Here is a 12,712-nt window from a genome sequence, read left to right on the forward strand (position 1 = left end):
GTTGTGTAGTGGTGTGATGATTAGTGGTGTGGTGTGTAGTGGTGTGGTGTGTAGTGATGTATTGTGTAGTGGTGTGTAGTGTAATTATGTGAAGTATAGTGATGAGTCAAAAGGTGGGGGTCGGGTGACACCATTTATGGGGTGACACCAAATCGAAAAATTGTAAATAAATACCCAAACCATAATTTTACCCTATTAAAATAATAAAATAGTAGGTGATAGGGGTAACACCAAACCAAAAATTTACAATTATTGAGAGCGGGTGATGTGGACTGAAGCCTCTGATGTTAGGTATACCACGTGACTAGTCCTATTACGTCAGCCTTAAGGAAGTCACGTGATAGCATGTCATGACGATGAAAGAAGAGACACAATATGTATGGGTTAAAAATTGTTTACTTTAAAATGTTTACATTTTTTTTTCTTCTCAGGCAGTAATTTGACATGTTAGTTTACAATACGTGTGCGTGTTAAAGTGTCACAATACTTATGTATGTTGGCAGCAGAGTTGATAAAGTATAGTCAAAAACAGCAGGAATGTCAGTAATGTTGACACTCATGTCTAAAACTTGATGTTGGCGGCAGTCATGTCTAAAACTTGATGTTGGCGGCAGTCTTGTTTAAAACTTGATGTTGGCGACAGTCATGTCTAAAACTTGATGTTGGCGACAGTCATGTTTAAAACTTGATGTTGGCGACAGTCATGTCTAAAACTTGATGTTGGCGGCATGTCTAAAACTTGATGTTGGCGGCAGTCATGTCTAAAACTTGATGTTGGCGACAGTCATGTTTAAAACTTGATGTTGGCGACAGTCATGTCTAAAACTTGATGTTGGCGGCAGTCTTGTCTAAAACTTGATGTTGGTGGTAGTCATGTTTAAAACTTGATGTTGGTGGTAGTCATGTTTAAAACTTGATGTTGGTGGTAGTCATGTTTAAAACTTGATGTTGCCGGCATGTCTAAAACTTGATGTTGGCGGCAGTCTTGTCTAAAACTTGATGTTGGCGGCGTGTCTAAAACTTGATGTTGGCGACAGTCATGTCTAAAACTTGATGTTGATGGCAGTGATATCTAAAACTTGATGTTGGTGGTAGTCATGTCTAAAACTTGATGTTGGCGGCAGTCATGTCTAAAACTTGATGTTGGCGACAGTTATGTTTAAAACTTGATGTTGGCGACAGTCATGTCTAAAACTTGATGTTGGCGACAGTCATGTTTAAAACTTGATGTTGGCGGCAGTCATGTTTAAAACTTGATGTTGGCGGCAGTCATGTCTAAAACTTGATGTTGGCGACAGTTATGTTTAAAACTTGATGTTGGCGGCAGTCATGTCTAAAACTTGATGTTGATGGCAGTGATATCTAAAACTTGATGTTGGTGGTAGTCATGTCTAAAACTTGATGTTGGCGGCAGTCATGTCTAAAACTTGATGTTGGCGACAGTTATGTTTAAAACTTGATGTTGGCGACAGTCATGTCTAAAACTTGATGTTGGCGACAGTCATGTTTAAAACTTGATGTTGGCGGCAGTCATGTCTAAAACTTGATGTTGGCGGCAGTCAGAAGAACATCCGAGATGTTAAACCCTAGGGCGGGAGGGACGATCAGCCAATCATATTCCAGCGTGGCAAACAGAAACGCAGCTTCCGGCCTGCATTCTTTGGCCAACTTCCGGTACGTACACCGGAAGGAGTTGAGTGTCCTCCTCGTCTTCTCCCTCCTGTCCGGGTTTCTGGCGGGTTCCAGGTAGCGGCGCATGCAGGTGTAGGCCTTGTTGGGTGCGCTGCGGTAGCAGGTGTTGCTCCGGTAGTCCATCACCTGGGCCGGCAGGTGCTGGAACACTTGACGGACGGAGTCTCGCAGCTGGAGCCCGTCACACATCCAGTCGGAGCGGCGCACCATCAGCGTGTAGTTGTCTCGCTCAGCGGCCAGACACGGCAGGCTCTGGACCATGTCCATAGCACATCCGGCAACCTCCTGCGACACGTAGCAGTAACCCTGAAAACACAAAGTCGCTGGAACAAAACACACCAAGGACGTGTCAGGTCATGTGCGAGTATTTGTGTGTGTGTGTACATTGACCTTGGGGTCCGTTACCAAATGACCTAATGTGTCCATTACCAATTGACCTACTGGGTTTATTACTAGTTAGCTGGGTCACATAACAATGGACCTGTGAGGACCTGTGCCAGCTGACCTACCCTACCCAACTGACCTGCAGCAGATTGGCGATGACCGGGCCACTGATCCTCTTCTCATGCTTGTGAAAGGTCTTCAGCTCAGGTGAGTACTTCCCTGTCCGGCAGTCATCGGTGACCTTAACCATCGTCTCGTATACCCCATTGGCACAGTTGTATACGCCGGATGTTGCTGGAGAGAAGAATACCAGCACATGTAGCGTGTAGCACGTGTAGCACACAGTGGCGTAGCCAGGAATTGGTCATGGGATGGGTTCAGAAATATGACTACCGGTATATATATACACATATATGACTATATATGTATATATATATATATTATTATATATATATATATAGGGGTCGGGGTCCATGGGAGGGGTTAACCCCCCCCCCCCCCCCTTGCCTACGCCACATGTAGCACATGTAGCGTGTAGCACGCAGTACATTCAGGCGTTCTGGTGTAGACAGATGTAGCGACCAGTGAGGTAAGTGTTCACCAAAGTGACCACTAATCTTACAAACGAGTCGGGCAATAGGTTCATCTGTCAAGCTGCTATGAGGGACCCGATGGTTTTGTTGACATGGACGTGTCACGTGTTTTTGTGTACATTTCGTTTCCTGAGTATCCTTACAGTGTTGAATATATTAAAGCTTAAAACTAGAAATAAATATTTTATAATTATTGTACTGGCCTCTGTGAAAAACCTGTTAGTAAAGGATCATTAGTTGTGTGTTTGTTAAGCAGCATATACCCTGCTTTGTCTGGGTTTAGGAAATATATTAATTTCTATTTATCACTAACTACAAGCAATCAAAAACAAAACATAAACACAAAAACAAATGCAAACATAACATAAACGCAAACCCAAACACAGACGAAAAAAATGGGACAAACAAACACAAACGTAACGCAAACACAAAAGCAAATACAAAAGCAAACGCACCATAAACACAAACACAACGCAAACACAAACATAAGCACAAACACAAAGCCAACACAAACGGAAACATAAACACAACCGCAACTCAAACATAAACATAAACACAAACGCCAACACAAACGCAAACACAAACGCAAACACAAAGATAAACACAAACGCAAACCTACATACAAACAATAACGCAGAACATAAACACAAACTTAAATGCAAACACAAAAGCATAGTCCTCACTGATAGCTAGGGGCGCCAAACCGCACTTTGCTGGGGCACCGGCGGACCCACCTGATTCAACTTAGTTAACGACTAAAATACCCCATCTTATCCATAGTCTATCAAACAGTCCACCAAGAACAAACTACTAAAAAGTATTTATTTCTCCGATGTAATGTTTTTTTTTTTAAGGAAAGTAAGAGCCGCAGAATCCGTTAGGGCTGTAAATATAAGATTTATTTGAACAACATCTTACATGATTTAAAAAGAAAATTCATGACCATTCGAATATTTTTGATGTTATTCTCGGTTGTGTGCAGGTTATGTGCAGATTTTAAAGTGCCGACCAGACTTGTTTTCTCAACTTTAAAAAACCGCGAGCTTTAATTGGCTATGCTGTCAAAGACCCAACTACCTTGGTGGTTTTAAAGATAGTTCTTTTTAATTCGTGAATTTTGAAATTGTTGAAATTGAAGTTTGTTTTAAATTAACTACTTCTTTGCGAGATTGTTATAAAGTTTGTTTTATATTATCTACTGCTTTAGGAAATTGTTACAATGTTTGTTTTAAATTGTCTATTGCTTTAGGAAATTGGTACAATGTTTGTTTTAAATTGTCTATTGCAGTGTTTCTTCCAGAATTTTTCTCCAGGGGGGGGGGGGGGACATTTTTTTTTGGGGGGGGGGACTAAAATTTCCGGGGGAGGGGGGCGCGGTCACTGTTTAAAGTATATATTTTCTATATAAATTCCATTTAGCTCGGGGGTGGGGTGGGGTGGGGGGGGGGGGGGTGGCGGTAGACTTTCTTCTTTGTTTCAGTTTATAAATTTTCTTGACTGTTTTGTGACAACAAAGAAAACATAGGGTTTTAACTCATTCCGGCCCCCACCCCCGACCACCAATATTTTTTATTTCCTAAAATATGAGTAAAAATACTTCGAACTTTGTACAGAAATGGTAGAACATAATTAAGTTTTCCACCACACAGGTAACACTGCCACGAATTTTAAAAATAAAACACTAAATATCTAAAGATCTATTGACAGAGGAAGACAAAGACCAAAGATCTATCGAAATAAAAAATTGTATCCATAGAAAAAGAAGACAGTATATTACAGTGTTGACAACAGACAGTATGTAACAGTGTTGACAGCAGACAGTATGTAACAGTGTTGGCAACAGACAGTATGTAACACTGTTGACAGCAGACAGTATATTACAGTGTTGACAGCAGACAGTATGTAACACTGTTGACAGCAGGCAATATGTAACAGTGTTGGCACCAGACAGTATGTAACACTGTTGACAGAAGACAGTATGTAACAGTGTTGGCAACAGACAGTATATTACAGTGTTGACAGCAGACAGTATGTAACAGTGTTGACAGCAGACAGTATGTAACAGTGTTGACAGCAGACACTATGTAACAGTGTTGACAGCAGACAGTATGTAACACTGTTGACAGCAGACACTATGTAACAGTGTTGACAGCAGACAGTATGTAACAGTGTTGACAGCAGACAGTATGTAACAGTGTTGACAGTAGACAGTATGTAACACTGTTGACAGCAGACAGTATGTAACAATGTTGACAGCAGACAGTATGTAACACTGTTGACAGCAGACAGTATGTAACAATGTTGACAGCAGACAGTATGTAACAATGTTGACAGCAGACAGTATATAACAGTGTTAACAGAAGACAGTATGTAACACTGTTGACAGAAGACAGTATGTAACAGTGTTGACAGCAGACAGTATGAAACACTGTTGACAGCAGACAGTATGTAACACTGTTGACAGCAGACAGTATGTAACAATGTTGACAGCAGACAGTATGTAACAGTGTTGACAACAGACAGTATGTAACAATGTAGACAGCAGACAGTATGTAACAGTGTTGACAGAAGACAGTATGTAACAATGTTGACAACAGACAGTATGTAACACTGTTGACAACAGACAGTATGTAACAGTGCTAACGTAACTACTTACACTCCCCCTTGCAGTACACTAGGGGTAGTCCAACCATGAAGAAAACCAGAAAGTTGCCGACAGTTGCCATGGTAATGGAGACAACTGTACACAGATGAGACAAAACTCGGCAGTCACATGACGGCAATAAGCGGACAATTAGGGGTGTGTTCGTCGACAGTTTTAGGAGGCAGAGGCGTAGTGTCAGCAACCAGAGGCGTAGTGTGAACAACCAGAGGCTTAGTGTGAGCAACCAGAGGCACCAGAGGCGTAGTGTGAGCAACCAGAGGCGTAGTGTGAACAACCAGAGGCGTAGTGTGAACAACCAGAGGCACCAGAGGCGTAGTGTGAACAACCAGAGGCGTAGTGTGAACAACCAGGGGCACCAGAGGCGTAGTGTGAACAACCAGAGGCACCAGAGGCGTAGTGTGAACAACCAGAGGCACCAGAGGCGTAGTGTGAACAACCAGAGGCGTAGTGTGAACAACCAAAGGCGTAGTGTGAACAACCAGAGGCGTAGTGTGAACAACCAGAGGCGTAGTGTGAACAACCAGAGGCGTAGTGTGAACAACCAGAGGCACCAGAGGCGTAGTGTGAGCAACCAGAGGCGTAGTGTGAACAACCAGAGGCACCAGAGGCGTAGTGTGAACAACCAGAGGCGTAGTGTGAACAACCAGAGCCGTAGTGTGAGCAACCAAAGGCGTAGTGTGAACAACCAGAGGCGTAGTGTGAGCAACCAGAGGCGTAGTGTGAACAACCAGAGGCGTAGTGTGAACAACCAGAGGCGTAGTGTGAGCAACCAGAGGCGTAGTGTGAACAACCAGAGGCGTAGTGTGAACAACCAGAGGCACCAGAGGCGTAGTGTCAGCAACCAGTGGCGTAGTGTGAACAACCAGAGGCACCAGAGGCGTAGTGTGAACAACCAGAGGCGTAGTGTGAACAACCAAAGGCGTAGTGTGAACAACCAGAGGCGTAGTGTGAACAACCAGAGGCACCAGAGGCGTAGTGTGAACAACCAGAGGCGTAGTGTGAACAACCAGAGCCGTAGTGTGAGCAACCAAAGGCGTAGTGTGAACAACCAGAGGCGTAGTGTGAGCAACCAGAGGCGTAGTGTGAACAACCAGAGGCGTAGTGTGAACAACCAGAGGCACCAGAGGCGTAGTGTGAAAAACCAGAGGCGTAGTGTGAACAACCAGAGGCGTAGTGTGAACAACCAGAGGCGTAGTGTGAACAACCAGAGGCGTAGTGTGAACAACCAGAGGCGTAGTGTGAACAACCAGAGGCGTAGTGTGAACAACCAGAGGCGTAGTGTGAACAACCAGAGGCGTAGTGTGAACAACCAGGGGCGTAGTGTGAACAACCAGAGGCGTAGTGTGAACAACCAGAGGCGTAGTGTGAACAACCAGAGGCGTAGTGTGAACAACCAGAGGCACCAGAGGCGTAGTGTGAACAACCAGAGGCGTAGTGTGAATAACCAGAGGCGTAGTGTGAACAACCAGAGGCACCAGAGGCCTAGTGTCAGCAACCAGAGGCGTAGTGTGAGCAACCAGAGGCGTAGTGTGAACAACCAGAGGCGTAGTGTGAACAACCAGAGGCACCAGAGGCGTAGTGTGAACAACCAGAGGCGTAGTGTGAACAACCAGAGGCACCAGAGGCGTAGTGTCAGCAACCAGAGGCGTAGTGTGAGCAACCAGAGGCGTAGTGTGAACAACCAGAGGCGTAGTGTGAACAACCAGAGGCACCAGAGGCGTAGTGTGAACAACCAGAGGCGTAGTGTGAACAACCAGAGGCGTAGTGTGAGCAACCAGAGGCGTAGTGTGAGCAACCAAAGGCGTAGTGTGAACAACCAGAGGCGTAGTGTGAGCAACCAGAGGCGTAGTGTGAGCAACCAAAGGCGTAGTGTGAACAACCAGAGGCGTAGTGTGAGCAACCAGAGGCGTAGTGTGAACAACCAGAGGCGTAGTGTGAACAACCAGAGGCACCAGAGGCGTAGTGTGAACAACCAGAGGCGTAGTGTGAACAACCAGAGGCGTAGTGTGAACAACCAGAGGCACCAGAGGCGTAGTGTGAACAACCAGAGGCACCAGAGGCGTAGTGTGAACAACCAGAGGCACCAGAGGCGTAGTGTGAACAACCAGAGGCGTAGTGTGAACAACCAGAGGCACCAGAGGCGTAGTGTGAACAACCAGAGGCGTAGTGTGAGCAACCAAAGGCGTAGTGTGAACAACCAGAGGCGTAGTGTGAACAACCAGAGGCGTAGTGTGAACAACCAGAGGCACCAGAGGCGTAGTGTGAACAACCAGAGGCGTAGTGTGAGCAACCAGAGGCGTAGTGTGAACAACCAGAGGCGTAGTGTGAACAACCAGAGCCGTAGTGTGAGCAACCAGAGGCGTAGTGTGAAAAACCAGAGGCGTAGTGTGAACAACCAGAGGCGTAGTGTGAACAACCAGAGGCACCAGAGGCGTAGTGTGAACAACCAGAGGCGTAGTGTGAACAACCAGAGGCACCAGAGGCGTAGTGTGAACAACCAGAGGCACCAGAGGCGTAGTGTGAACAACCAGAGGCGTAGTGTGAACAACCAGAGGCGTAGTGTGAACAACCAGAGGCGTAGTGTGAACAACCAGAGGCGTAGTGTGAACAATCAGAGGCGTAGTGTGAACAACCAGAGGCGTAGTGTGAACAACCAGAGGCGTAGTGTGAACAACCAGAGGCACCAGAGGCGTAGTGTGAACAACCAGAGGCGTAGTGTGAACAACCAGAGGCGTAGTGTGAACAACCAGAGGCGTAGTGTCAACAACCAGAGGCGTAGTGTGAACAACCAGAGGCGTAGTGTGAACAACCAGAGGCGTAGTGTGAACAACCAGAGGCGTAGTGTCAACAACCAGAGGCACAAGAGGCGTAGTGTGAGCAACCAGAGGCACCAGAGGCGTAGTGTGAGCAACCAGAGGCGTAGTGTGAACAACCAGAGGCGTAGTGTGAACAACCAGAGGCGTAGTGTGAACAACCAGAGGCACCAGAGGCGTAGTGTGAACAACCAGAGGCGTAGTGTGAACAACCAGGGGCACCAGAGGCGTAGTGTGAACAACCAGAGGCACCAGAGGCGTAGTGTGAACAACCAGAGGCACCAGAGGCGTAGTGTGAACAACCAGAGGCGTAGTGTGAACAACCAAAGGCGTAGTGTGAACAACCAGAGGCGTAGTGTGAACAACCAGAGGCGTAGTGTGAACAACCAGAGGCGTAGTGTGAACAACCAGAGGCACCAGAGGCGTAGTGTGAGCAACCAGAGGCGTAGTGTGAACAACCAGAGGCACCAGAGGCGTAGTGTGAACAACCAGAGGCGTAGTGTGAACAACCAGAGCCGTAGTGTGAGCAACCAAAGGCGTAGTGTGAACAACCAGAGGCGTAGTGTGAGCAACCAGAGGCGTAGTGTGAACAACCAGAGGCGTAGTGTGAACAACCAGAGGCGTAGTGTGAGCAACCAGAGGCGTAGTGTGAACAACCAGAGGCGTAGTGTGAACAACCAGAGGCACCAGAGGCGTAGTGTCAGCAACCAGAGGCGTAGTGTGAACAACCAGAGGCACCAGAGGCGTAGTGTGAACAACCAGAGGCACCAGAGGCGTAGTGTGAACAACCAGAGGCGTAGTGTGAACAACCAGAGGCGTAGTGTGAACAACCAGAGACACCAGAGGCGTAGTGTGAACAACCAGAGGCACCAGAGGCGTAGTGTGAACAACCAGAGCCGTAGTGTGAGCAACCAAAGGCGTAGTGTGAACAACCAGAGGCGTAGTGTGAGCAACCAGAGGCGTAGTGTGAACAACCAGAGGCGTAGTGTGAACAACCAGAGGCACCAGAGGCGTAGTGTGAAAAACCAGAGGCGTAGTGTGAACAACCAGAGGCGTAGTGTGAACAACCAGAGGCGTAGTGTGAACAACCAGAGGCGTAGTGTGAACAACCAGAGGCGTAGTGTGAACAACCAGAGGCGTAGTGTGAACAACCAGAGGCGTAGTGTGAACAACCAGAGGCGTAGTGTGAACAACCAGAGGCACCAGAGGCGTAGTGTGAACAACCAGAGGCGTAGTGTGAATAACCAGAGGCGTAGTGTGAACAACCAGAGGCACCAGAGGCGTAGTGTCAGCAACCAGAGGCGTAGTGTGAGCAACCAGAGGCGTAGTGTGAACAACCAGAGGCGTAGTGTGAACAACCAGAGGCACCAGAGGCGTAGTGTGAACAACCAGAGGCGTAGTGTGAACAACCAGAGGCACCAGAGGCGTAGTGTCAGCAACCAGAGGCGTAGTGTGAGCAACCAGAGGCGTAGTGTGAACAACCAGAGGCGTAGTGTGAACAACCAGAGGCACCAGAGGCGTAGTGTGAACAACCAGAGGCGTAGTGTGAACAACCAGAGGCGTAGTGTGAGCAACCAGAGGCGTAGTGTGAGCAACCAAAGGCGTAGTGTGAACAACCAGAGGCGTAGTGTGAGCAAACAGAGGCGTAGTGTGAGCAACCAAAGGCGTAGTGTGAACAACCAGAGGCGTAGTGTGAGCAACCAGAGGCGTAGTGTGAACAACCAGAGGCGTAGTGTGAACAACCAGAGGCACCAGAGGCGTAGTGTGAACAACCAGAGGCGTAGTGTGAACAACCAGAGGCGTAGTGTGAACAACCAGAGGCACCAGAGGCGTAGTGTGAACAACCAGAGGCACCAGAGGCGTAGTGTGAACAACCAGAGGCACCAGAGGCGTAGTGTGAACAACCAGAGGCGTAGTGTGAACAACCAGAGGCACCAGAGGCGTAGTGTGAACAACCAAAGGCGTAGTGTGAGCAACCAAAGGCGTAGTGTGAACAACCAGAGGCGTAGTGTGAACAACCAGAGGCGTAGTGTGAACAACCAGAGGCGTAGTGTGAGCAACCAGAGGCGTAGTGTGAACAACCAGAGGCGTAGTGTGAACAACCAGAGCCGTAGTGTGAACAACCAGAGGCGTAGTGTGAACAACCAGAGGCGTAGTGTGAACAACCAGAGGCGTAGTGTGAACAACCAGAGGCACCAGAGGCGTAGTGTGAACAACCAGAGGCGTAGTGTGAACAACCAGAGGCACCAGAGGCGTAGTGTGAACAACCAGAGGCACCAGAGGCGTAGTGTGAACAACCAGAGGCGTAGTGTGAACAACCAGAGGCGTAGTGTGAACAACCAGAGGCGTAGTGTGAACAATCAGAGGCGTAGTGTGAACAACCAGAGGCGTAGTGTGAACAACCAGAGGCGTAGTGTGAACAACCAGAGGCACCAGAGGCGTAGTGTGAACAACCAGAGGCGTAGTGTGAGCAACCAGAGGCGTAGTGTGAACAACCAGAGGCGTAGTGTCAACAACCAGAGGCGTAGTGTGAACAACCAGAGGCGTAGTGTGAACAACCAGAGGCGTAGTGTGAACAACCAGAGGCGTAGTGTCAACAACCAGAGGCGTAGTGTTAACAACCAGAGGCGTAGTGTGAACAACCAGAGGCGTAGTGTGAGCAACCAGAGGCGTAGTGTGAACAACCAGAGGCACCAGAGGCGTAGTGTGAACAACCAGAGGCGTAGTGTGAACAACCAGAGGCGTAGTGTGAACAACCAGAGGCACCAGAGGCGTAGTGTGAACAACCCGAGGCGTAGTGTGAACAACCAGAGGCGTAGTGTGAACAACCAGAGGCGTAGTGTGAACAACCAGAGGCGTAGTGTGAGCAACCAGAGGCGTAGTGTGAGTAATCTGGGCTATTGGCCTATTAACTTCTTTAAGTGAGGTTTAGCAGTACTTTAAGTGGCTATGATTGTAAGGTAGACTTGCCACAAGGCTGGGGCAGGGTTCTGCAGGTTTGTCAGGCAGGTGTCCGCAGGTTTGTCAGGCAGGGGTCCGCAGGTTTGTCAGGCAGGGGTCCGCAGGTTTGTCAGGCAGGGGTCCGCAGGTTTGTCAGGCAGGGGTCCGCAGGGTTGTCGGGCAGGGGTCCGCAGGTCTGTCAGGGTTCTGCAGTAAATGGGACGAGGACGTCATGCGGTTCCTTTCGAACAGGAAAGTTTTTTAAATAAACCGGAGTGATCTCCCCTAAACTTTCTCGTGGGATGGCAACTCGGAATATAGACATGATTTTTAATTTTTTAAACTTTTAAAAATAGAATAGAGTCTCGTAGAAAAAAGAATTGCGCACCAAGCGAACGCCAAAACAAAATGTGCATAATAGTGCAGAATATTATTAGTACTTTATAAATTTACATGCGTTTTTGAGACATCGGAAATATCGTAAATTACTACTTCCGTTCAATGGAAATAACTCAAATTTGATAGAGGATTAGATCTTTTACTTACATGTGAAATTTCATTAATCTATCTGAAAGTGTACTCAAGTCATAAGCTTTTGGAAAATTCAAAGTAGAAAAAGTACCACTTCCGGCTATCGGAAATCGCTCAAAAATTAAAGCGGATCTACGATTTTGATAAAATACTTATGTATAAAATTTCATCAACCTAGCTGTAACGGTACTCAAGTTATCGTGTTTAGAGACACACACACACACATACACATAGACATACGGACAAGATTGCAAAAATATGTTTTTCCGACTCAGGGAGGTGTAAAACGTCGAGATTTGTAAAAATCTCGATTTTTTGGCACAATGACAAGACTTTCTCTATACTTCGTATATACGAGAAAGTAAAAATTGTGTGACAATTAGTTTTGTCAGCCCCACACTCTCCGAGTAAAACTTTGGTCTAGCGACTGACATATTTCTGTGGAGAAATACACTTTAATCTGATATTTTAATTGGTTTACATGTTAATACATTAATGGACGCCTCTGTTGTGTATCGCTAATTTTCCGAGTTTCTGGTGATTGCATTGACTGCTGTTCTAGCATATTCTCTCTCCTGCTGGGCTAGGCTATGGGGCAGGGCAGGCTGACCCAGAAACTGTTTTAAAGGCGCCTGGCCAATCGTCAGTGACCCCACTTAAATATTTTCTAGCCCAAAATTTAACTAGCAGGGTCACAAGAGTTGCAAAAATTGTCTGTGAAGTCTGGAATTTAGCTGCCAGTCATTCGTGGAATTTTATAACGACAGGCGTGAACTCGAGGGGCGGATAATACATTCTCTTCGGTGTAGTACACTATAGTTGTACTTCTTCTGTTAGATAAGTTACCTTTATCCTAATACACTAATGTTATAGTTGTGCTTCAATTGTTAGATAAATTATATTTATCCTAATACACTAATGATATAGTTGGGCTTCAATTGTTAGATAAATTATATTTATCCTAATACACTAATGATATAGTTGGGCTTCAATTGTTAGGTAAATTATATTTATCCTAATACACTAATGTTATAGTTGTGCTTTATTTGTTAGATACATTAACTTTATCGTAAAAATGTGTCTATTCAAACAGT

The 12,712-nt window shown here is 46.5% G+C and overlaps 1 protein-coding gene across 1 annotated transcript; it reads right to left on the reverse strand.

Annotated features, from left to right (window-relative positions):
* Positions 1–380: 380 nt before the first annotated feature.
* Positions 381–5,452, reverse strand: LOC131956059 (uncharacterized). The gene is made up of 3 exons (XM_059320413.1): positions 5,326–5,452; positions 2,216–2,370; positions 381–1,998 (listed from the first exon to the last, which is right to left on the reverse strand). Exons 1-3 carry the CDS (start codon positions 5,393–5,395, stop codon positions 1,537–1,539), a joined length of 687 nt encoding a protein of 228 aa, XP_059176396.1. The 5' UTR covers positions 5,396–5,452; the 3' UTR covers positions 381–1,536.
* Positions 5,453–12,712: the final 7,260 nt, after the last annotated feature.

This window comes from Physella acuta, unplaced genomic scaffold (genome assembly GCF_028476545.2).
Source record: "Physella acuta isolate Inbredline_101_S28 unplaced genomic scaffold, ASM2847654v3 ptg001126l, whole genome shotgun sequence".
Lineage (NCBI taxonomy): Eukaryota > Metazoa > Mollusca > Gastropoda > Physidae > Physella > Physella acuta.

Coding starts and splice junctions, on each gene's coding strand:
- LOC131956059 (XM_059320413.1), bottom strand. CDS start 5,395: ATGGCAACTGTCGGCAACTTTCTGGTTTTCTTCATGGTTGGACTACCC. Junction 2,371..5,325: donor AGTGTACTGCAAGGGGGAGT/GTAAGTAGTTAC, acceptor TCTTCTCTCCAG/CAACATCCGGCGTATACAAC. Junction 1,999..2,215: donor TCATCGCCAATCTGCTGCAG/GTCAGTTGGGTA, acceptor TTGTGTTTTCAG/GGTTACTGCTACGTGTCGCA.